The 25,321-nt window shown below is 41.5% G+C and overlaps 3 protein-coding genes across 7 annotated transcripts; 1 reads left to right on the top strand and 2 right to left on the bottom strand.

Moving 5' to 3' along the window:
* The first annotated feature begins 1,460 nt into the window (after positions 1-1,460).
* Positions 1,461-11,680, top strand: tmem151ba (transmembrane protein 151Ba). Of its 2 annotated transcripts, XR_008567026.1 has the most exons (3): positions 1,461-1,981; positions 6,500-8,899; positions 9,115-11,680. XR_008567026.1 is itself a non-coding variant. In XM_054762245.1 (2 exons), exons 1-2 carry the CDS (start codon positions 1,811-1,813, stop codon positions 7,940-7,942), a joined length of 1,614 nt encoding a protein of 537 aa, XP_054618220.1. In that variant the 5' UTR covers positions 1,461-1,810; the 3' UTR covers positions 7,943-11,680. The 2 variants fall into 2 exon arrangements, 1 of the variants encoding a protein (XP_054618220.1); XM_054762245.1 differs by having other exon boundaries at positions 6,500-11,680.
* Positions 7,643-19,445, bottom strand: tcte1 (t-complex-associated-testis-expressed 1). Of its 2 annotated transcripts, none has more exons than XM_054762247.1 (7): positions 19,402-19,445; positions 18,477-18,582; positions 17,967-18,145; positions 17,322-17,890; positions 15,874-16,323; positions 13,659-13,820; positions 7,643-11,585 (listed from the first exon to the last, which is right to left on the bottom strand). In XM_054762247.1, exons 3-7 carry the CDS (start codon positions 18,112-18,114, stop codon positions 11,364-11,366), a joined length of 1,551 nt encoding a protein of 516 aa, XP_054618222.1. In that variant the 5' UTR covers positions 18,115-18,145; positions 18,477-18,582; positions 19,402-19,445; the 3' UTR covers positions 7,643-11,363. The 2 variants fall into 2 exon arrangements, with proteins under 2 accessions (XP_054618222.1, XP_054618221.1); XM_054762246.1 differs by lacking the exon at positions 19,402-19,445 and adding an exon at positions 18,866-19,004.
* rnf8 (ring finger protein 8, E3 ubiquitin protein ligase) lies at positions 19,199-25,144 on the bottom strand. 3 transcript variants are annotated; one of them, XM_054762249.1, is made up of 9 exons: positions 24,915-25,144; positions 23,686-23,814; positions 22,173-22,618; positions 21,686-21,893; positions 21,274-21,336; positions 21,075-21,164; positions 20,894-21,001; positions 20,602-20,716; positions 19,207-19,923 (listed from the first exon to the last, which is right to left on the bottom strand). In XM_054762249.1, exons 1-9 carry the CDS (start codon positions 25,035-25,037, stop codon positions 19,814-19,816), a joined length of 1,392 nt encoding a protein of 463 aa, XP_054618224.1. In that variant the 5' UTR covers positions 25,038-25,144; the 3' UTR covers positions 19,207-19,813. The 3 variants fall into 3 exon arrangements, with proteins under 3 accessions (XP_054618226.1, XP_054618224.1, XP_054618223.1); XM_054762248.1 differs by having other exon boundaries at positions 19,208-19,923; positions 20,602-20,806; positions 24,915-25,143; XM_054762251.1 differs by lacking the exon at positions 23,686-23,814 and having other exon boundaries at positions 19,199-19,923; positions 20,602-20,806.
* Positions 25,145-25,321: the final 177 nt, after the last annotated feature.

Genomic DNA, 25,321 nt, shown 5'->3' with positions numbered 1-25,321 from the left:
CTACTAGAGTAGACAGTAATCTCTCATTTATCGTGATTAATTGGTTTCCAGGCCCTACCATGCAGTGGAGGAAGTGAATGAAAGTATAGACAGGAATCCCAGCTCCATGTTCCTCACTGGTGTGACAAAAGAGGAAATAATTGATATTGTCAACAAATATAAGTAAAAACATCAACTGATTGTAATGAAATTGAAATGGAACCGATAAAAAGGTCATTAATGAGAACGCAGAACCATTGACGTACATCACTCAGTTTTCCTTTCAAACAGGTCAATTTCCAAACAAAATGAAAATAGCCCAAGTAGTACCGATGTTCAAAACTGGAGACAAACATGAATTTAAAAACTACTGCCCAGTTTTATTACCACAATTTTCCGAAATCATTGAAATGCTAGTCAACAACAGGTTAGACAAATTTATAAAGAAGAATGAATTAGAGCTGACATTTCAACATCGATGGCACTAATCACTCTAACCCAGGAAATTACCAACGTTAAAGACAGCAGAGAGCGTGCCCAGCTGCAGTATTTATGGCTCTAACAAAAGCATTCGATAGAATTCATCACAATATCTTGAGATATTGGCTTGATAGAAGGCGGGTTATAGGGGTGGGTGGTACGGGTCTCGGCCGACGGCCTGTATAGGCCCGGTACGACGGCGCTTCATTGATTTCACTGAGCAACATAGAAACCAACGCTACACCTAGAGTTACTTTTCCAAACTTGAAAACAAAAACACAGCAGCAGTGGCGACAGCTCAAATATGTAGCGTTATCTTTAGGTAGTGGCCTGAGGCGCTGTGAGCGAGTGTGCGGTGAAGCTAGTTGCTAGCTGACTAGTAGCTAGCCGGTGTGGTGTGGCGAGGTGTCACTATGCCATAACATAGTTCTTCAGCGTAACAATGTTAAAGACAATAATAATAACGATGTCGCTGTAGCTTGGTTAATATGCAGGTCACATTACGTAAATAGAGCACTGTTTTTTTTCAGAAGGCTTTATAGATGGAATAGGTACGTCCCATTACGTAAATTCTTAGCTGCCTGATACCTTTACAATGCACAGAAAAGAGAAAGACAGAGATTGTGGATGATGGGCAAAATTCCCAAAAAGTGCACTTTTCCTTTAAAATCAGCACGCACTTAGAAAACATCAAACATCTTAACGGGAAGTATTTGGCCAACGGGCTGTAGTTTGCCCATGTCAGGTTGTGGTCAACATACAATATGCATACCATGCTATACTAACTGCTTTTACCTCCTTTGTAATGTTCGGATGTGGTCTTAAAGTCTTTAATTGTATTCTTAGATGTTACTGTGGGCCAGCAAAAAGAGAGCTGCAAATGCGCCCAGTACCTATCTTGTAGCTGCGATGGTGACTTCTAATCATGAGCATTGCAGCAGGTCAAGCACGTGTACAGGTGCGATAAAAGGGGTTGGTTCGGGCTCGGCTGTGGCAGCTCCGCCCCGCCTCCAGCGTGGACGCGCAACAACGTGCACGCGCGTATTTGTTATCGCTACGGTGGCGTGGTGTCTGCTCACATGTGCCACCCTCTGTCTTCTTCTTTGTCTTCTCTCCCGGCGTCACTGGCTGCCATGGCCACTTCCTCGAGGCTTTTGTCATTTCCGAGCATCCCCTGAAGCGCTCCCGTCTCATCCGGCATCCAGACATCGCGTCTCTCTCTCGGAGTGTTTACCCGTGCCACGGTGCTCCACTTCCAGCTGGCACGTCCGCCCTGCCCACCTGGAACCTGGAGGATTTCCTTCAAGCCTTCTGGCTGCTCTCTTGGAGATGATGCGCAGATGGTTTCTCCATGTGTTTAGGTTGTGGAGCACCCCCTCCTCATCATCATCCCATCCCAAGTGGAGCTCCATGTCCGGCTTCTTTTGTCAACATGTCCCCAGCATCGGCTGCAGCGGCCAGTGAAGGCAGCACCATAAGCATCGCCCCTGAAGAGGACTTGGACAACAATCCCAGAGCTGAGGTGAGGTATTAAATGTTTGCATCCAAATGGGGCAAATTAAATCTAATTGGGGTGGCATATTGCATGTATAGTATAGTTTCCGTCATAATCTGGTCAGATTGTGGGGATCTAAGTGGTTTGATCACAAGTGAATTTTAAAGTGGTTTCCAAATTAGGTCCTCTGGCAGGTTGTAATAGGAGAAACACAGACGATACTCAAAACTGAAGATTTGAGATAAAATCCACATGTAATCATCAGAATCAGAAGCGGAGTGTGTTTGTGTTTGTGTAATCTTCAACCCTGCTAGTCACACTGCAGAATTGAACACAATGACAACAGAAGTTCGTCCAATAACTTCTAACCATGACATGTCCATTACACAAGAAGCTTTTTATGTAACAGAGCTGGTCTTATTATGTCAAGACAAAATGGCCATGAGTGTTGAGGGACTTCATCACATTCAGTGACCTCACATATTGTGGTATTGTTTTATATATAAATACTTTTTCATTAGCCTGTTTCAAACATTTTTTACTATATATTTTAGACATTTGATGCAAACACATCCAATTTCTGTTTGAAATCTACTTGGTGATTTAAAAAAAAGTAAATTTCATCTTAATTTTATGCATTTTCATTAGCCGGCTTTAAACCATATTTCCGTTCCGTACACACATACTATTTGTGACAAAATGTTGATTAAAAAACTGCACCATTTCTTACTAAATTTGTGCATTTTCATTTAATAGCCAGTTTGAAACAGACATATCTATGATATATGGAAGATATTTGATGCAAACACAAGCAATTTCTGTTTGAAATCTACTTGGGGATACAAAAAATGTATAATTTCTTACAAAATTTGTGCATTTTCATTGATTAGTCTGTTTCAAACAAACATATTCACTATATATTTACGATATTTGATGCAAACACATGCACATGTGCATTTTTATTTATTTGCCTGTTTCAAGAACATCTTTTATTTACAATATTCGGTGCAGACATGATGATAAGTTTGTAATTTGTACTCATTTTGTGCATTTTCATTTATTAACCTGCTTCAAACAAACATAGTATATATTTAAGATATTTGATGTTAACACATACAATTTGTTTAAAAAATTGTGATAAAAATGTCTAATTTCTAAAAAAAAAAAAAAAAGTGTGCATTTATGAATGCAGCATGGTTCAAACAAACACCTTTACTATAGATTCACAATATTTGATGCACACATGCAATTTCTGTTTGAAATCAAATTATAATACAAATTTATGTAAAAATGTATAATTTCTGACTCATTTTGTGCATTTGTGGGTAGAATGCAATCTACTCCATTCATACAAACACTACTGGCAACCTAACAAAAGGCACTGTATGCATTCTATCACATATTCCTATCAGGAGATTTATTATTTATTATTTCTCACGTAATTTTTTGTGGCACACTGTAAAGTTTGTTCGTTTTGTATGCATTTTATTTCACGCTGCAAAGGTTGCTACCAAACAACTATGTTTTTTGATATTCTGCAAATTTTAGAAATGGGAGCAGGAGCACATCATTTCAACCAAATCCATAAATATAACCACATTTCCTTTATCTGTCTATCTAGATTTATCTCTTTGTGTCCCTACACTTGCACTAAATATGTGTTCTTATCTGTTAGCCGTAGGGATGTCCGATATTGGCTTTTTTGCAGATAACCGATATGCCGATATGGTCCAACTCTCAATTTCCGATATCAACAGATACCAATACCGATATGTGTAGGGGTATTGTTTAAAATACATGAATTTGCTGATTATTATTTTACTTTCATGTTTTTATTTTATATTCTCGTTGTATTGCATTAAAACTACCCATAAAAACTACTACATAATGTGTGTGTGTGTGTGTGTGTGTGTGTGTGTGTGAATGTATAAACGAGAGGCATTAACACATTTCTTTGTAGAAGGGCGCTTTATGAAAGTACGGCTCAGCATTGTGGCGTCTACGTATATGGTTTTGACAACATTTCCTGTTTCCCAGACTGCTTTGCTGTGCTGTTGTAAACGGCTGCTAAGTTACATGTCCAGGGCTCACATTATTGTTGATTGTTCAGCATTATTCGTTGGTAGTGTCTTGTCTGTTATCTACCTATTACGTTGCTGCTCTTTCTTTAAAGACACCGTGAGTAATGGTAATCCCCGCAATTTCTATGGAGCTGCTAACTTCATTGTGAGCTCAGCTCTGTTGCTTGCTAAAAAAAAGAGTTACTTTTTCCTCACAGACTTGTGAGTCGAACAACATTACGACATGAATCAGCAATGTTGCAATTTTGTGATGTTGGCGCTAAAATCTATTTATCGGCTTTCAAGTGTAGGGAAAAAAAACGATACCGATGTTGGCCAATATCACATTTACGTGCCAATATCAGGCTGATAATTATCAGTGGCCAATATTATCGGACATCCCTAGTTAACAGGCTATTTTGCATTAAAACACCACTTTCCTCCTATCTATAGGTCCGATGAAGGTCATTTGAATAACCTGCCAGTGATATTCATACACTTAAAGCATATAACAGCTTATTAGTATCCCTGCTGCTTCACCAGAGGCCATAAAAGAGTAATGTGAGCCATAAAGTGTGTCATGTATTGATTGTAGTTGTACTGCATGCATAGATACCGGTAAATACTTCTTGTGCAGTGGGCTCATCATCTCAATGGGAGTTTCAAAGTTAATCCCCTTCACCTCTGTGGGGTGTAAAGGTGGAAGTGAGAATTATGAAGGAATAACATTTGTTATTTATGCTCGCCTGCCACTTGGAAGTGTTGCTGACACGTTGTATTCAATACATCAATGTGGAGTGACTGTTGTCCACTCATATGCAGGGTTTGACCTACGCACTGTCCTGTAGAACAAGATGGTTGGCAATAACTGTTTGCGCAGATGATTCTTTTCATCTTAAAACATGTCCGAACAAAGTCAGCTCCACCCATAGCGTCATGACTATTCAGTGAATTTGGAAAAAATCCTTTCTTGATGGGACTTTTGAGTCCTTGCCAGGTTTGCATGGCAGCTTTCCCAAAAAGCGTGACTAAGTCATGATCCAGGCATGGGGGCTTGCTCTTCCCTGAGGTGATGCAGGACGCCACCAGCTTTATGCTATAGTCCCACAGCTCCCCCGCATCCCCGCCTCCTCACAGGCTTGGCATTGAATATGGCCTTTAATTAGCATGCACACACTACATGAGCATTGACTTCATAGGAGCACAGGCAAAGTGCAAGCAGACAGACACGCATTGTACTTTTATCTCCAATGGGATTCTTTGACTTGATGGTGGGCCAGCCTCTGGATGGTGGATATGTACAGACCGTGACATGTGGAACAGCTCATGCATAAACTATGCCAAAGCACTTACAACACAGAATATTTTACTAAATATTTCATAGGCACGAGCCGCTGATTTTGAGTCATTTTTAGCTTCATACAGATATTTTGCTCCATCTATGTCTGTCAGATTATCTATTGTTTTTTTTTTGTTTCGTGAGGCTGAGTTACTGTATGTTTTCATGGTAATACTTTTTTTTGTTTTGTTTTTTGTGTCATTTAGATTGATGACATTTGTTTTGAAGAAAGGTTGAATCTGGCATTTAACGCTTTTTTTGCCTTTTTTCAGTGAGATATTGTTTCTGTAGAGCAGGGGTGTCCAAACATTTTCCCACTTATGGAAAAACCTATGGAAAAATCAAAGGATGCGGGGTGTACCTTTTATGTTTTTATGTATTTTAAAATTTTGTAAAAAGACTAAAAATTGATAGATATTTAAACACAAAGCTTATTATTAGTTGTTAGCATCAACATGTCAGCTTTTTCTTTTTACTTACTGCCTTTATGTCCTATTTTTCCCATTTTCGCTAGGGTTGTTTTCAATTTTATTTTATTTCCGAAATCTGCTGTGGGCCACATACTGTAGCGGATCGATATAATTTATAATACTTGGAAAGCACTGCTGCAGAAAAGTCCTATTTGTGTCATATCTTTGATCTGGATTACATTTGCTTTGTGCATCTGAAGCTGTAAAGCCAATGATCAACTTGATTTTAATGTGAAATTGTCATCATTAGTTGGTGCTTATGTTATTAGCTAAAAGGATGTCAAGTTTTATCCACAATGTCTACTGGGAACAATGGTTTTGTAGGTGGTATACCTGGGATCATGATAACCCTCTTAACTGTCATTGACGTTAACCACTGTATAATACGAAATAAAATAAAAGTACTCACCCTTTGAGGATGTGTGATGGAAACATGGCCTGGAAAGGAAGGGTTTGTGCAAGGGAACATTTTCACGTTGTCAAGTGTAAAAATAAGTTAACTGTTGCATAAACAACTTAAAATAATTGATTGCATTTGTATCTTCACATAAAGACAGAAAAGAGCCAAAGAAAAGGCAAAACACAGCAACATTTGGGGCAGTTTAGAGGTAGCACTGTGTGTGATTAAACAAGATATAAAATACCTGACCGTGGTTGTTTCCTCTTCTGTGTGCAGCAGCAACCTCAGAAACAGTCCCTGCTGAAGTCTTTGTGTCAGGAGACCCACTGGAAATGCCTGCTGCTCTCCCTGCTCATGTACGGCTGTGTGGGCGCCATGGCCTGGTGCCAGGTGACCACCGTGACACGCCTCTCCTTCGACAGCGCCTACAAGGGCAAGTCCATGATGTACCACGACAGTCCCTGCGCCAATGGCTACATCTACATCCCCTTAGCCTTCCTGGTCATGCTGTACGTGGTCTACTTGGTGGAGTGCTGGCACTGCTACACCAGGAACGAGCTGCAGTACAAAGTGGACGTGGACAACGTGGCCGAGCGCATCCAGAGGATGAAGCAGGCCACGCCGTGCATCTGGTGGAAGGCCATCAGCTACCACTACGTGAGGAGGACGCGGCAGGTGACACGCTACCGTAACGGCGATGCGTACACCACCACGCAGGTCTACCACGAGAGAGTCAACACGCATGTGGCGGAGGCCGAATTTGACTATGGGAACTGCGGGGTGAAGGACATCTCCAAGAACCTGCAGGGCATGGAGTGCTTCCCGATTACCAAGCTGAGGTTCACCAAGTGCTTTAGCTTTGCCAACGTGGAGTCGGAGAACTCTTACCTGACCCAGAGGGCCAGGTTCTTCACAGAGAATGAAGGCTTGGATGACTACATGGAGGCCCGTGAGGGGATGCACCTAAAGAATGTAGACTTTAAGGAATACATGATTGCCTTCTCTGATCCAGATCACCTTCCCTGGTATGCAGCACATTCCACCTTCTGGGCAGCAGCTGCTTTGACTCTCTCCTGGCCTTTACGTGTGCTGAGTGAGTGTCGAACCGCGTGCGTCCACTACCACGTGGAGAAGCTCTTTGGCTTTGACTATGTGCCGGTGACGCCTTCTGAGGAGCGTCCTTACTGCGGGCACATCCCACGGGTCAACACCATCGACAGCACGGAGCTGGAGTGGCACATCCGCTCCAACCAGCAGCTGGTGCCCAGCTACTCCGAGGCGGTTCTCATGGACCTGGCCCAGATCTCAGGCAGCTGCAATAACTACTCCGTTTGTCGGCGCTACGGCAGCTACAGGCAGAACTGCCAGCGTTGCCAGCGCGCCATCAGCAGCTCCTCCATTTTCTCTCGCAGCGCCCTGAGCATCTGCAACACGGCGAGCCCTCGCCTGCCCTTCAGCGCCAGCCGCTTCTCGTTGGGCCGCCTCTACAGCTCCAGGCGTAGCTGCCCGTGGAGGAGCAGTGGGAGCCTGAACGAGCCCAGCCGGCCGACGGAGAGCACACGGTGCCTATCGGGCCAGCCGGACAGGGAGGAGAGCCCTCCGGCGTACCAAGACGCACTATACTTTCCCGTACTCATTGTACATAACAATGAAGGCTGCCTCAACCACGACCATCGCTCTCTGCACAGGAATGGATCCTGTGTGGAGACTTCTCTATGACCTTTGACCCTGGACACGGATAAAGACAACACGGTTGGCTGAGACAGATCACAAACAAGACACTGAGTCAGGGGAAGCAAATATGATGTGATTGTTGCATAGGGTACACTGTGACTGTGGTTCATTTATCAAGACTGTCCTGTAAAGAATCAAACTACAAATACACATGGGAGTACTAAATGTCCTACTTTTTAGACTTTTGGCTTCTAGTCTAAATCAGAGGAAATGCTGTGGAACATCTATATAATCTCTTCTTTCCCTCTGCTGCCATAGTAAAACCTTTAATAAATGTACAGGGAATTTTTTTAAGTAACATTTTAACATTTTTGTAATGGTCATACAAGTAAAGACAAGTTAACCAGTATTAAAATGTAAAAACAATAAACAGCTGTAACATTGATTGCAAAGGCGTAATGTTGAGATGATTCACAGTCACAGATGTGCCTAACATTTTCACTTATGACACGGCCACTGTTAATAATAGTACAACAACACAAGAACAAAACATGATAACTGATGGTGATGCTGTAGTCGTGCTGCTTGTGGGAAACTCGTTAAAATGTGAGTCCATTCGTCATACTCATCTTTTGGGGGGGAAAAAAAGTGTTGCAAAAAAGCAAAGGTTTCTAAGCATATTTTCAGATTCACCTGTCGCCCGTGCATTGTTGTGTATGTGTTCCACAGCGGTTTTCATCCGCGCATGTAAACACTGTGGAACACATACACAACAATGGACAGGCGACAGCGTGCAGTGATACGACGGGAGAGAAAGTAACGCCAAGCGATTGATTTTTTTGAAGCTGGCATTTTTAGGATGCAAATGTATTACTCTTTAACGCATATTGTTTTGAGAAGTCAAAGTCTTTACTCAGGTGGTCCCACCAACTAACCGGAACGACGTTCCTCATCACCGAAATCCGACCAGAGCTGGGCTCACCGGACAAAGTGGGTGTGGAGGTAGGTACTGTAAGTGTTGATGCACTACACTGATGAAGGGGATGTTATACAACATGTCAAAAAATCCGAACTATCCCTTTAAGAGTATAAACAAAAAAAGGAGACTAATTCACTTTGGTTAAAAAAAATATTTTCAGATACTTCTTGCATTTTTTTTATATATAAATTGAAAAACATTTGTGTGCTTACCTGTGATTTGTATTTCCCTTCTCCAGGAGAAGTTCTGATTACCTCCTGGTGAGTTTGGGTTTATAATCCTCCATCTTGGCAGTCAAATTCATTCATTCATTCAGCAGAGCATAAAAATAAATTGAATGCATTTAATTTTCTGCTAGCTAGTGCTAGCTAATGCTAGCAAAAAAAAAACCAAACAAATGGCTTTTCCTCTGTGGAAGGACATCATGTGACAAGAATAATCATGTCATGCTTACATTAAAGACATTACACAGGCTGCAAAAAGTCATGGTGTATGATAAATGTTTTTGCAACATATTATTTGCGACATGCTGCCAAACGGAAATTGGCAGGCGCCATGAGGCAACTCAGCGTGCAATCAAACAGTAGGCGGGGCTTGCGCAGTAAGCAGAGAAGCCACACTCATTGTGGCCTCACCTTAGGTTTCTTCCTTCTTCCTTTGATTAGGAAATCTGCAAATTCAGCCTTTTTACTTAAGAAAATGTTAAAAACAATTGGAATCATCGAGAAATACACATACATTTAAAGAGCTGCCAGCCTGATAAATGCTGAACTATCAAGTTAGCAGAAATTGGCTTCGTTGCGATGACATTACACTTCCTGGCTTGGTAAATATAGCAACACAGATTATTAATAATTCAGCAGAGGAGTGCTAAAGGACACATGCAATACCAGCATTTCCTCAAGGCTTTCACACTGGCTGTAAACTGTTGTCTTGTATAAATACCAACCAAAAACTAATAAACCTTACAATGACAAACCTAACTAGTTCCAAACGTTACTTTTAATACTATTTCTTATTCCACCTACCTGTCTAATTAAGTGCCTAAAAATTGTGGTTACTGACAAACATGTTGTCCTCTATTTCAAATTAAGCACGTCATGCCTCCTTTTAAATGGTTTTGAATACAATCATTGATTTTGCTTCTTCCGGATGGTGTAATGGAGCTGTGGCATAGCTGGATGCTGCTTCTGCTGCTCCGGCTGCTGATGCATATCAGAGAGACAAGCAGAGAGCTGGCTCTCAAAGACGCTGAAAATAGGCAGAGGCCTGCGTTCACTGATGATAGTGTCACATGTAATAATACCAGAAGATGGCTTTAAAGAACTGAAAGAACACTCACAACTGCAGAGTGGATGTCAGTGTATGTTCAGTCTGATTTTCAAAAGGGAATGGTAATGGAAATCGGGAGTGCCGCAACTTTATAGAGACAGATATGAAGTAGGACAGAGCCCTTCAAATTAAGATTAGTTCTAAAGTAGAAGCCAGCGGAACACGTCAGCTCTTTAAGTGGATGTTATTTCCTCATTCAGTGTTTGGGATGTGAAACAAGCATAGCTGTTTGAATGAAGTGTGGAGGATCCTTATTAGCTATGATAAAATGTGAAGAAATTGGGCTGGAAAAGATGAACAATACTTTGGAGAAGTCAGTGTACAGCTTGTAGAGCAGTTTTTACAAAACACTAAGACATCAACACAGCCATTATCGACTAAACAGCTGGCAACACAAGTGAGTACCAAGATAATTGTGACTGTAGCATCATGTTCTGGGGCTGCATGAGTGCTGACGGTGCTGGGAGCTGCGGTTCATTGAGGGAAACATGAATTCCAACATGAACGGTGACATTCTGAAGCACGGCACAGAGCCCCTCCCATGGGAAACTGGACTGCATGGCTGTTTTCCAGCATGGTAAATGCACCTCCAAGATGAGCAAGTGCGAGCAAGTGGAAGGAAGGTGGAGAAACGCAAAGTGTCTCGCATCCACCAGCTATGCATCATGGAAAAGGATTCTGGTGAATTCCATGCCCATGATGGATCAAGGCAGTGCGAGATAATGGTGCTCAAAACTTGTACATTTTCACTATGAGGTGTGCACACTTGTTTTTCAAGCTATTTAGAGAATAATGGCAATGAGTGTTGAGTTATTTTTAAAGCATATTAAATCTATAGTACTATGCAGGCTGTATGTTGACTACTCTTAAGTTAATGTGAATCAAAGTTTTGTCCCTTGAGAACATCAAATAAAATGGTTAGTGACTGAAGGGTGTACTCACTTTTGTGGCTGATTCTACTTGAGCATCAATGTACAGTTGTTTGTACACAGTCCGGTTGCTCGTTAGACATAGTAACTGAAAGGTGTATACAGTCATGCATCCATCTGCAATGAGCTAGACCAAAACATTTTTTATAAAAAACTGAAGAGTCCAGTTATCCTGGATTCATAAAGCCCTGACCCTTTACTGGACCATAATTATTCAATCTGCTCATTATTTTCCAGAATTAACTGCAGTTTCTTCTTGTTCTTGTTCTTCTTGTTCTTCTTCTTCTTCTTCTTCTTCGTCGTCTTCTTCATCTTCTTCTTCTTCTTCTTCGTCTTTGTCTTCTTCTTTTTGTTCTTCATCTTCTTCTTCTTCTTCTTCTTCTTCTTCTTCTTCTGATTTTTGATGCTGTATACCCTGATGACGAGTTTCAGGTACGTGATGTGGGTCCTACAGCATAAGAAACAGAGGAGGGTAAATTGTAGCTACTGGGCTTTAATAAAGTCATTACTAAAAAAAGGCAATATGTCAGCATATTTAGTTTTACAGCGTTCAAATATACACTGAAATCATAGGGAATCAGCCATTAGACATTCGCACGACTTACTAAAAGTGCTGAAAGTAATGGAAATCGACATTGACATGTTTTTTCCACATCTCATGGATTGAAAACACATCCACATCCATTATTATGTCGAGCCCGTTTCCGGTGAACGTTGGCGTCCGCCAAGGCTGCCCTTTGTCACTGATTCTGTTCATAATTTTCATGGACAGAATTTCGAGGCGCAGACAAGGCGTCAAGAGAGTCCATTTCGGGGGTCTTAGGATCTCGTCTCTGCGATTTGCAGATGATGTGGTCGTGATGGCCTCATTTGCCTGTGACCTTCAGCGTTTACTGGGGTGGTTTACAGCTGAGCGTGAAGCTTCTGGGATGAGACTCAGCACCTCCAAATCAGAGGCCATGGTCCTCTGTCAAAAAAGGGTGGATTGCACCCTCTGGGTTAGGAATGTGGTCCTACCCCAGGAGTTCAAGTATCTTGGGGTCTTGTTCACGAGTGAGGGAAGGTTGGAGCGTGAGGTCAACAGGCGGATTGGCGCAGCATTTGCAGTAACGCGGTCGCTGGAACAGACCGTCGTGGTGAAGAGAGAGCTGAGCCCTCACCTACGGCCATGAGCTTTGGGTCGTGACCAAAAGAACGAGATTACGGATACAAGTGGCTGAGTTTCCTCCGTAATAGATAGGATGAGGAGCTCAGTCATTTGGGAGGGGCTCAGAGTAGAGCCGCTGCTCCTTCACATCGAGAGGAGCCAGTTGAGATGGCTCGTGCATCTAGTCCGGCAGGTGTTCTGGGCATGCTAAGTCGGGTGAAGGCCCCAAAGCAGACTAAGGACACGCTGGAGGGATTATGTTTCACAGCTGGCCTGGGAACGCCTTGGGTGTCCTCCTGGTGGAACTGTAGGAGGTGGCCGGGCACCGGGAAGTGTGGACTTCCGTACTGAGACTGCTGCCCCCGCAACCCGGACCGGGATAAGCGGAAGGAAATGGATGGATGGATGGATGGATAATATCCATGGTAAGTGTCCAACTTTTCGATTTAATACACTTGTATTCCTGTTGCTCTCATGTCTACATGCAGTTTACAGTTAATTACACAATGCAGATTCAGAAATGATCCGTTTGTTGTTGCAAAGAAAGTTTGTGGATTAGTATACCGTAAAGCACCGTGTATAAACCGCACCCGTGTATTAACCGCACCCCCATTTTTTTTAGCTCATAAATGCTTGCCAACTCTTTCATCTCAAATCAACATGCGTAAAGGTACTAAGCAATTTCAAAAAGAAGAATAAAGGAGAAATCTGAACTTCGGCATCTAGATCTTTAATATTATGGCTAAGCACAGATTAATAATAATAATAATAATAATACTAAAAAATCAAAATAAAGAAATTTGCAATTTTCAGAGATGTTTTGATATCTTTCACTGCTTCTCTTTTTCTCTATTATTATTTTATTACATTGCTTCAGTGTGAATTTGAATAAACTCCAACGTTGTATTGTATTTTACAACTGCAATGTTTTAATGGAAGCTTAGGTTAGCTTCAGTGTATATAGAGATCGTTTCACTGTGTGAAAATACAGACAGCCGTCAGATAAGTTAGTTGCATACACTAGCATTTTCAGCAACTGTACAGCAGAGGGCGCTAAAGTCAAAGCAACTGTCTGACCCACAGACGCTATTCTAAAATGGGCTTCTCGTCAATTTCTGTGTCTGGTCACAGACCTGTCATCGTGTATAAACCGCACCCCGATTTTTTGCTTCTTATCAGTGGAAAAAAAGTGCGGTTTATACATGGTGCTTTACGTTAAAGTATTTTTATCCAATTTTCATTGCATAGGACTAAATTGATGAATTAAAATCTACTACATTAACAAAAACTATGAAAATGTGTACAACTGTAAGGCAAAGCAGGCATTAGAGTTCAGATTTAAGATAATAATAAATGGTGGTATATCTACTGTACCTCGGTATCTTGTGTTTGTTGCTTTCCTTCTGATCTCTCATTGATCCAAACCACCCGATTGATGATAGAGGCGCTCTGCTCGTCGATCTCCGTCAGCCGGACATCACATTCTGTTAAGCAGCTGTTTTGAGATATGGTCTCCTCCAGAGCTTTTCCTCCATCCTGCACACACATTCAGACAAGGGAGAACTCAGTATCTGTATTTGGTGCCTGCTGCATATTGTTGTTCTTGCACCTTGCTTCATTAAGACAGAAATGGGGCATCTTGCACATTGCTGTCCCCTATGATAGACTTCTTTTTGAAAATAATGATGTCAAATGTGGAAAAAAAAACACAGGAAAAAGGTGGCACTATGCTGGCAAAAGAGGTAAAAAATGTAAGATGGGCTGACTAACTTTGTTCTAGTACGTAATCATTTTTCCCTGCGCCTTGTTTTAGCAAGGTGATCTTCAGGTGATCACTTAGACCCAAAAAGGGGAAAAATCTGCATGAAAATTGTGCCATAAGCTGGCAAAAGAAGTGGTTAAATGTATATTTTATGATATGGCCTAAATGATTGTATTGCAATTTAATTTGTGGGCATTCTTTGTGCTACTAGTCCTAAAAAAAACAAGCTTCACCCAAAACATTAACAAAATCTGCAGAAAAACAGGGTGCTATACGGGAAAAATATGCGGTTGCGATTGTAATTCTACTCGTCATGAAAGTGGGGCTGCATGATTCTGCAAAAAATGTGTATCACGATTTATGGACATAATAAAGACAAGTCAAAAGACCAGCCCGGGCAGTGGAGCCAACTCGCTCCTTGAGTAAAATGACAGCGTTTGTTTGTGATGCAGTTCCTTACATAATCTGTGTCAATTAGATATTACACTGCAGATCTTTTTTTGTGCAGCGCCAATGAACTGTGTAATGCAATTTTCACTTTTTGAGGTAACACAGAAAATACAAGACATTATTAATACAATTTTGGCAATATAGTGTTTCCCACAGGACTGCAATCTATTCGTAGCGGTGAGTTGCGAGAGGCAAGAGTGGTGCTTGATGATGTCATCTAATTTGCATAATCTGCAATGACGTAGAATTTTTATGGACGCTATGGGACACAAAAAATTTGCAAAAAGACATGAAAAGCCAAACAAATCTGTTTAGAAATGCAAATAATTTTTTTTTTCACAAGCAAAACGTTTTACACGCGGCTGTCGCGAAATCGCATTTTTTCAACTTGCTGAAATGACACTTTTCCGGTCCGGGAGGTGGGCCAAACCCCCCAAACATTCATCGGGTGTCCCGGCAGGACCCAAAGAAGGCCAAAAACGCCACTTTTCCGACGGGTCGATTTTCGCCCGTTTTTTCAGTGCCCTCAGCAGCACCGGTTTCTCGGTGGGAAGAGTTCTATGTGATTTCATGTTACAAATAGTAGCTGAAAGTGACGGAAAGGACAAGATTGCGGGTACAAGCGGCTGAAATGAGTTTTCTCTGTAGGTTGGCTGAGCTCCCCGTTAGAGATAAGGTGAGAAGCCTTGTCACCCGGCAGAAACTCGGGAGTAGAATCGCTGCTCCTCTGCATTTGGAGGAGCCAGATGAGGTGGCTCGGGCATCTGGTCAGGATGCCTCCCAGACGCCTCCCCGAGGAGGTGTTTAGGGCATGTCCGACCAGTAGGCGGCCTCGAGGAAGACCCAAGGCACGTTGGAGAGACTATGTCTCTCAACAGGCCTGGGAACGCCTTGGGATCAGCTCGGGAGGAGCTGGACGAAGTGGCCGAGGAGAGGGAAGTCTGGGCTTCCCTGCTTCGGCTTCTGCCCCTGCGACACAACCTTAGATAAGCGGTAGAAGATGGATGGATGGATGGATGGTCTCCAAAAGCACCCAGTAAGACCAGAAAAAGTTGCTATATTTGTCTCTAGTTGCTTTTGTGAAAATCATAATTTAGAGGTGTCTGAATACAAGCTACCTATACCGTCAAATCGCTAACATAGCTCCTCTTATTCTCTGGCAAACCCGGTGTGGATTAAGTGTAGCGTGCCACCACAAATAAATCAATGTATGGAAAACACTATGTTATACATGTTAATGGGCCTATTCAGATTATTATCAGTGTATTTATAATTTGTTGTTTTGGCGTATTTAAATTCAATGTCATTCCTTTTAATATCATTTAAAAGTAACGCATAGATAGTGTAATTACAGTTACAATTACAATTTTGACTCACCACACCCAGTTTGTTGCAGGAGAGGTTGATGCTCTTCAGGGTTTGATTTTTAGCCAGTGCTTCTGATAGAGTGATGGCAGTGGGCCCGGTCATCAGGTTGGCTCCCAGGTGCAGGTGGATCAAGGTCTCGTTGTTCAGCAAGGCCATGGCAATGGCCTGACCACCCTCGTCGCTCACGCGGTTGATGCGAAGGTTGAGGGACAATAGGGGGCAGTTATTGGACAGGGCGGCAGCGATGGCGTTGGCTCCCAAGTCTCGAATAAGGTTGTCGCTCATGTTCAGGATCTCTAGTTTGCTGGTTTGGAGCAGCTTGCCGACCGCCTTGGCCCCCCTGTCTCCGATGATGTTATGCGAAAGGTTGAGCTCTGTCAGGGACGGGTGGTTCACAAGATAGCCGACCAGCATCTTGCACTTATGATCATCAATGTGGCTTTCGTAGAGCCGTAAGACCTCGAGAAACATCACATAAAGGTGGATAAGCCAAGTATTTTTTAGCTGCACTGAAGCACATTAAACATGCATTTGTCTTGAAAATGTGAAGGAATACTTTCGGGCAAAATAGTTATAGCATTTCAAAAATATCTGCTGACATTTCAACTTGTAAGACTTTGTGCTACAAAATACAAATAAATCAACCTATAGGTGCGTCTTATGTGTCCTATGTCCATGGATAGACAGACTCTGGAAAAAAAAATTAATATTTTGTTCATTTTCACCCAAAATACACAAAAACCTACAGAAAAAAGGGGTGCTAGACTGGTAAAATACCTTCTTAATTATAAAAAGTGTTTATTTATATTTATTTATTATTATGCTTGAATAGTCATTACAGTGCATGATATGTGGCATTTAGAGTAACTATTGAATTTTGCTTTTAAAATTAGTATGGTTTTGTTCATTTGGATCAAAAATACAGCAAGATTTGTAGAAAAACAGTGTGTTATGCTGGTGAAATAAAAATATGTTAAAAATAACAGCGGTTACAGACAGTAAAATGTGGCATGATATTATGCACTGATTTTATTATTTTACACTAATTACATTTATGAATTTCATTCTATTAATGATTTTGGAAAATAAATAGTAAATAAAATGACTTACCCAACACTGACATATGTGACTATGCCCCCAACACTAACCCATTACAAAAGTAATGTACTTACAGTAATTATCGCTTGTGTTCAGTTTTAAAACCACTCGTTATTTTTGTGCAGTTATGCATATCAGCTGGAATAGTAACAATCATGCATGATGATGTTGAGAGCCGTTGATTAGTTGGCCCTTTTTCCTCATAACAAGAAGATAGTGGGTTCCATCTGTGGATAAGATGTATGCGTTGTTGGTGTGGAGGTCCAAGATGTGCAACTATGAAGCAACTATGCAGCCAACAGTCGATCTGAGGTCTTAGAACACATAATAAAGGTATCTCACAAAGGTTCCATACTTACCTTCAAGGTCTTGCAGGATTCAAGAGCCATGGAGAGAGTCTCGCAGTCTCGTTCCGCCATCTCAAACATCCTCCATTCAAAGTTCATTCCACACTGTTTGACCCAGTAGGTCAAGTGGAGCTCCTCCAGGCTGCCCAGCTTGTCCAGAAGATGGCGGAAGTCAAAGTGTTCCATGAGGACAGCGTCCGAGTCCGCTTCGCTCAGCAAGTCCACTTCCTCTCCGTGCTTTCCTGGCTTGGCTTCTTTGACAGGAGGGAGCATTTGGGAGATGTCCAGCCTCTTCACGTACCTCTCGCACAGAGGGATGAACTCTGTAACTGTCTTAGAGTGGGTCGTCTCCGGAATGAAATGCTCAATAATATTTTCCAGGTGTCTCTCGAAGAACATCCGCTTCCAGCTGTGGCCGTAATGAGACACGTCACAAATGTCCCACCGCTGCTCACAGCATCGCCTCCAGTAGATGCCATCATCAATCAAGTTGGCCGTCACAGGAAGGGGCAGAGATGTTGACAGTCTCTCCTGCACAAATTCTCTCTGGCTCGGTCTAAGCTCCTCATAGATGGGAGTTCCTGCCACACATGGAGGGTTTCAAATTACGGCATCTACTGGGACTAATGACCTAAGGTGGTAAAAATAATGGCATACCCTCAAAATTTTTCACAATACACTCTAAGCAGAGGTTTGATAAAAAGGGAACAAGGCCCAAGGACCAGTTTGGATTCTCAGCAATGATCCTCCTCAGTCTCCTGCTGTCCGCAATCAGGGTGCTTTGGCATCCAGTGTGTCTAGACATTATTACATTGAGGACTTCTTCTGTAACGTTACTGAAAAAAATACAATTGGAAATCGCATAAAGCTTATGTTAATCTAATTGTAATTAAATACAATTATGATGCACTGTATGTAAACATAATGCTTGGCAGTGACAGGCTTTTCTAGCCTTCTTGCTAACGTAAATCAGAGAGACTGAAGATCTCCCCAAATAGTTTCCAAAATTGTAAGGTACAATGTTATTCCAAAATGGATGAATACATTTTTAGCCAGGGATTTCATGATATCACTGTCTAATGACAAAGAGAAAAAGGATTTATTGAAATTCTTGCAACTGTATTAAAATTATAACACTTAAATGTGAATATCACACACTTTACTCACACTTAGGCAGCAATTAACAATCTCCAATCTTCTTGTGTATGATGCCACTTGCTTGGCACACCTAATTTGGAGCGGTTTCTCCCATTTTCTTTTTTGCTAATGTTTTCTGTAGGGGGAAAAAAGTGCATTTTTAATAGGTCTGTGACATAAAATGCTGCTAGGCACATACATTTTACGGCTGGCTTTACATAGCATAATATCCACATAAATATTTTTGCTGCCTTAACTTGTTTTTTTACCTGTACTTGTGTACTTGTGTACTTGTGCATGCATTCTATTACAATTATCCATACAGGATAATTTAACAATATGGCCGTAACAAATAACATCCCTATAACAAGCACATCCAGATAACAAGTTGATCACTTTATTAAAATAAAAACACTTACCTCGATTGCAAAAATTATACTTATTTTACTGTTTTGCAGTGCCAAGAACTAAAGATGTTTTTTTCATTTTACAAATAGCCATACTGCGTCATCAGTAACGTTATCTTGAATTTCTAATTTAGCCTTTATCATGGGGGTGATGCCAGTTTTGCAGTATACAAATGGACAGACACATCTGTGACACATAACGTGTGCCAAAAGTATAAAATACACTGTCGATAATTTCAGATATATTGGACGTCTCCATCGTTGGATAAATAAATTAAAGTGTGACAATAGTTGTATCGTACAATAAATCGAAATTTGTAGCAAAAACAGGCTTGGATTACATTGCTTATTTCTGCTGTTAATGGTTTTAATGAGTTACTCGTCATGCTAGGTAGCTACCTTGCTAACACACTTCTTGTTAAAAGGTAAGCAGAACTTTGATCAATGTTAGTCAAATACAGTGGCTGTTGCAAACATTAGCTGTGCTACATCTCAAAGGGGAATATCAACTAAAACAATTTATATTGGAAACCAACTGGAGGACATACCTGCAACGAACAGTCCCGTTGACACTTATTTCCATAACAACCGAACGCCGGCCAACTAAAAGCCACTAGCTAAACTAAATGCTGCCACCTGCAGCCCAAACCCGTCAGGCAGTAAATTGGCTGCAACACAATTCTTTGATTTTTTTTAAACAATATCACACAAAAACAACACTGTTAACTTGTTACACTTTTGACCTGAGAATATTGAGTCAAACAGCTCCAGCATTACAGCCTGAGAGATGATATGCACAGGAACATTTTTTATTCTAGATGTTGGAAAACAAACAAAAAAACAGGACAGACTCGTTTCTCAAGGACATCCTGGGGAAACATGACAAATAAGACCACTTCTTGTTCCAGTCTTCTGCAGAAAAATAAATGAATTAAGAGAAAACTAATTCAGGAACTTCTTTCAGGACTGCTGTGAGTGTCCATAGTCTTGACCACTTCTACTGATGCTGCTTCTGTTTCTGCTGCTGTCATCCTCATCTTGGATCACAATCACATGTGCAGAGTCAGCATCTGGCAAGTCAACAGAAAGAAATAATTTCACATTTACATTGTTTTTTTTTTTTAATTATTGGTGGTGACTTATCGTCACTTTACATTATCACAAAAAACACAAAGTCAATCATTTAGATGCTCACTAAGATCAAGTTTTCCAAGATTTGCAGATGTGCAAGTTCATCATGCAAGTTTCTGTGTGACCTTAGAGGTATACAGCTTCTCACCAATACTTTTGCAACGCGTTGTGTTACAGTTGACAAACAAATTAGTGTAATACTTAGTGTAATATATCTCATTAATAATCAATTCATTGTATTTTTAGAATATACGTGGCAGTTTTCTACAGGAGGTGAGGGTGCTTTATAATGTCACAGTACATGTTGGAATTATTTGTTTTACACTGAACCGCAGCTCCCCCAGTGTTGGCAGCACTTTTGCACGCTACCACCACGCTTCATGAGACTTCATGACAAGACACAATTACATTGCTACTCTAAATACGTGAATGTATTTCTAAGTTTACGTCATACAGACCTGGAGAATATATACTGTAATAAAAATGTTTGCTGAAATGTGAGGGATCTACTCATTTTTGTGAGATACAAAATGGGCCCCCTGAGAATACCAAAGACCAAAAAGAGCATTGTGTTATTGAGTTACTGGGGCCTTTGACTTGGTCAACTCTTAATGCACCTTTCCTCTCAGTGACCAGCATCTTCCGCCTGGCTTTCATATCCAAGCTCAGGTTCTCCACCATGCTGTCGATGCAGTTGTCCAGTGCCAGGCATCGGGTTTGAGACTTGATGGCCTGTCGGCAGATAGGACACTCCTTTTTCTTTTTGCACCACTGCTTGATGCAGTAACAACAGAAGCTGTGAGCACAGTTCAGGATGACTGCCTACAAATACCAACGAGAAGCATTTTAGTGTTTATGATGCTATGATTTGCTCACTCAAACATGCAATTAGGTGCTTGTGACTCACACCTCGACAAAGAGCTCAGAGCAGATGATGCACTGAAGCTCGTTTTCCAAGACCTCTGTCACTTGAGTGACAACCTCCTCCTTCTGGGCCCTGGCCTTTTCCTTCTCCTCCTAAGAAGAAACATGGAATGAGGCTGTACACATGCAAGGTCATATTGAAAACAAAACCGGAGTGATGACTCACCTTTGTTACTTCAAGTTCTTTGTTTTTGGCCAGGATAATCTCCTCAAAGCTTTTCCGAGAGTGAGCGAGTTCATCCATTACTTTCTTTTGCTAATGGTGTAGAGTGCAAGTTCGCAAACATAAATTCAGCAATACATGCATTAGGTAATCACATGTTTATATGTGGTCAGTTGGCTTCATGTTATTGTGTGGTGTTTACCTCCTGCAGGGCTTCTTCCAACTGTTTTTTCATCAGCTCCTCTTGCTGCTGTGTTCTCAGAGCCTTTAAATACACAAGAGAAGCAAAACAACAATTACTGCTAATACACCATGAGGAAATGAAGACTATTTTTCAGATTGCATATCATAAAAATGACTACCAAGGAGTCCTTGCATCTCATTTCCATGTACTAGTATCTGATGTATTGCTATAGCTATGGGTTCATCTCTGTTTGCTTTTAGGATTTTAGGGTAGTTTGGTTAGAAAAAAAAAAATTGAGAACATGAAATGTATCTGAATTTTGACATTTTTGTGAATAAACTACAATGAAAGTTTTTTTTACATTTTTGTGAATAAACTACAATGAAAGTTTTTTTTTTTAACTTTCTTTCATCACTACATGTTCTCTCACCTCTGGCTGCTGCACAGTTGCACGGAAGGATCTCTCTAATGTCTTCATTTGTTGCATCTTGGCACAGAGGCTCTTCAGCGGCCGTAGCAATTCCTTGACCTGCTCCTCTATGTACGGGTCAGTCGATTGTGGCCCACCCTCCAGCATGGCGACCTGCCGTTCCGTGTTATCCACCTGCTCCCTCAGCATCAACATGTTCTGGCTGAACCTGCGAGAAGGGAGAGCAGATTCCGTTGCTGCTGCATGCAGCCTTAAAGTGTGTGTTTAATACTGTGATCACTTACTAAAGCTAGCTGCAGCCCAATAATTAAAACTGATTCTAAACAGTAGCCCCAATCATACTAAGATTTAGCAACTTTGGCTTGTCACAGATATAACAGTAGAGCTAGCATTTATTTTGTCTGTGCTTTTCACACTACCCAGTGACACAGCAAAAAGCACTCAACATTTCAAGTTTCCAGGCTTGTGTGTCTAATGACAAACGTACGTCTGCAAGTTGTCTAGGTCACAGGGAGCACCTGAGGCACCACAGGTCAGTATGGTTTCTTCCATGTGTCGATGGGGAGCGGTCTGCTCTGTCTGGGGGTGATCGCAGTGTCGGTCGTGCATGACTGGAGGCAGAGGGCAAGACTGAGCCAATGACTTGTCTGCGGATGAGCAGCGGTACAGTTTGGACTTTGAGGTGGACGGCTCCACTTCTTCCGGGACCAACTTCCTCTTGGGTTTCTTGGCTATGTGGGCTACTTTTGTGCCCCCATTAGGTCTCTTTGCCAAGTTATGCCTAACTTCTCTCAGCGGTCGCTGCACAAGCGTGAAGTCATACTCCATATTGGACCCCACAGGCACACCAAGTTGTATGGAGTCTCCAAGTTTAAGAGGGTGGGCTTCTTCGGTGGGGATACGGCAGCCATTCACCCACACGCCATTGAGAGACTGCATGATCACAAAGAGAAGAGATATACTTCATACAGAATAAACAACATGGCTTTATTTGCCTATTCTGCCTCTCTTTCAGCTCCTCCCTTCAGGTGGGGTCACCACAGAGAGTCATGCTCTTCCATCACCCCGTTGCATCATGTCCATCTGCTCTTTGGTCTTGCTTTTGCTCTCTTGCTTGAGACTCTATATTTTCTTCTACCTGGTAAGTCCACTGTTCCTCCTCACACTTTTGTTCTATCTCAGCATCTTCATCTCTGCTTCTTGTCTTTTGTTTTGGGCTATCGTCTCCAAACCAAGCATCATTACTGTCCTGTTTTGACTTTCATTCCTCTTCTTTGCAGCGCATACCTCCACTTGTACTCACTACAAAGTACAGTACAGTGGCATGCAAACATCATAGTCCACGGAGATTCCTGCCTTACCTCATTTGTCAGCCTGTCCAACACTACTGCAAACAAGAATAGGCTTACATCTTACCGTGGGCGCACTTAATTCTTCATTTACAATTTATTAATTATTATGCAACATTAAAAAATACAGCATCTGTGCTCCACAATACCATTTCCAGTTGCACTCCCTGGCGAATTACGGATACACACTTCTGCCTCTCATTCGATTCCCGGCCAGGGTTGTGTCAGAAAGGGCATTCATGCAATTGACTCGCTGTGGCAACCCCTGACAGGTCAAAGCCGAAAGTGTAAAGTTCTCCCAACGAAAAAACATGTCCATCAAAGAGCATGTACATCAAAGAGCATGTACAAAACGCAAGCACCGACAGCAAAATCTACTTCAAATTAAATGGAGGAACCGGAGGAAGCGAGAGTACAGTACAGCACAATACATCAAGGAACTGGACATACTGTAAACCGGTGATTCCCAAACTTTTTACAGTCGCGTACCGCCTCAGACATTTGACTTGAAGCCATGTACCCCTACTGCTGCACACTTAAAAAACAAACCATTTTTACATTTCATTTAACTGTAATGCCACATGAAAAGCCCACTTTTAGATAGACTACATTCACAGCCTCTATTAAAACCTCATTCCCACTACTGAATACCTTTTTGTCCGTGACTGTCCAGTGTCCATCTTCCCTTTGAATGAAAGTACAGTGCAGCCTGGATATCATTAAAGGGTAACTAGGAGACAAGAGCTGATAGGTCACATCAAAGCCTCGGCCAACAGTAACCTAAAGACAAAAATGACACCAGTTACTTTTGAACACTCACGTTAATGCCACCAGTGGCGGTTGTAGATATGGTCATATGGTCCATTTGGGCAGGGGTCGCTACAAGGGATCCTATTTATTATGCTTGGAGCTGATATGCTCCTCAAGTCAGGATATGTGTTCACAGGGGCACCCTACAACATTAAATTGCTCAAAAATAACACATATTTCTGTCTTAATATTGTACAATATTGATTATATCCCAGGCCAAGAGTTTCAAACTCGTTATTTCACAACGAAAATGTGAACTAAATCCGAGCCTGGAATTGTAAGTCAGTATGACTTGGTTTTAGCCTTGAGTGCTTGTTGGGTGACAGTGATTATGACAGATGATTATGATTAAAGTGTCATCAATTTTTGTCAACAAAACTTGCAAGAGAGACTCAAAGTCAAAGATATCGGGTGCACAATTTAGAAAGTAGAGTAATAAAGACGAGGAGAAAGGGGCCAAAGATAAAAGGTACAGAGCAATGTCATCACTTTTATGTATACCATATTATGTATGTATGTATGTATGTATGTATGTATGTACTTTATTTATCCCACAGCGGGGAAATTTACTTGTTACAGCAGCAAGCAAGCAAGATACGCAAGTAAAGAGTAAAGTGTAAAGAATGCATAGTGACTACAACATGGTTCGGGTGGTGCAGGTGTTGTAGAGCCTGACAGCGGTCGGTATGAAGGACCTGCGGAACCTCTTATGGAATGCATGTGATAAGCTAACTGCAGTGCATTTGTGTATTGGATTTTAGTAACAGTAGTAGTTATTCGGTTGTTTAGAAACATAGCAGTCGGGGGGGGTGAGGTTGAAGGAAAGGGGGGCTTGGCGAGTTGAATTTGAAGGATTTGTGCAATGCAGAAAAATATTTTCCATTCTATCTATGTTGCATTTAACAGTTGTTTTGTTATTTACACCTATTCAATTATAATTGTATATATAATATATCTACAGAGTAAACATACAATTTTCAGTGTGTGGAGGGCTACTTAACACAGACACATTAAACAGCAGATTGTTTTGATTAGCGAGTTAGATGGCTGAGCAAGCTAGCAAAGTGTACCTCTGTGTTTTCGAACAAGCGAAGCCAGTCGGAATTCCTCCCGACTCTCATCAAACATATAACCTCTGTGTCCAAACTTTCATCTTCATCAGCCACAGAAGAGCCAGATGCGACTTTATCCATTTTATCCCATTGTGGAGGAGGTTCCCGTTGTTGCAACTTGCTGTTAGCACGTCGGCCCTGCCTTGCTGCCGTAGTAAGGAAGGATTGACACAGCTGTATCGTTGACATTTACTGCACCGGAAAAGGTATGTTAATATTTTCAAAATAAATATATATTAGTCGGATGTGCATTGATATTTTATTAAATGAAAACATATTTCACGTCCTATGTCTCCAATCGAATACGTCATGTATAATAATGTGTGTATACTAAGTACTTAGTTCGTGAGGGTGTGAGTTTTGAC

This window comes from Dunckerocampus dactyliophorus, chromosome 19, assembly GCF_027744805.1.
Source record: "Dunckerocampus dactyliophorus isolate RoL2022-P2 chromosome 19, RoL_Ddac_1.1, whole genome shotgun sequence".
NCBI lineage: Eukaryota > Metazoa > Chordata > Actinopteri > Syngnathiformes > Syngnathidae > Dunckerocampus > Dunckerocampus dactyliophorus.
Note: the sequence above shows the minus strand (reverse complement) of the source record. Positions and strands in the feature narration are given on the sequence as shown.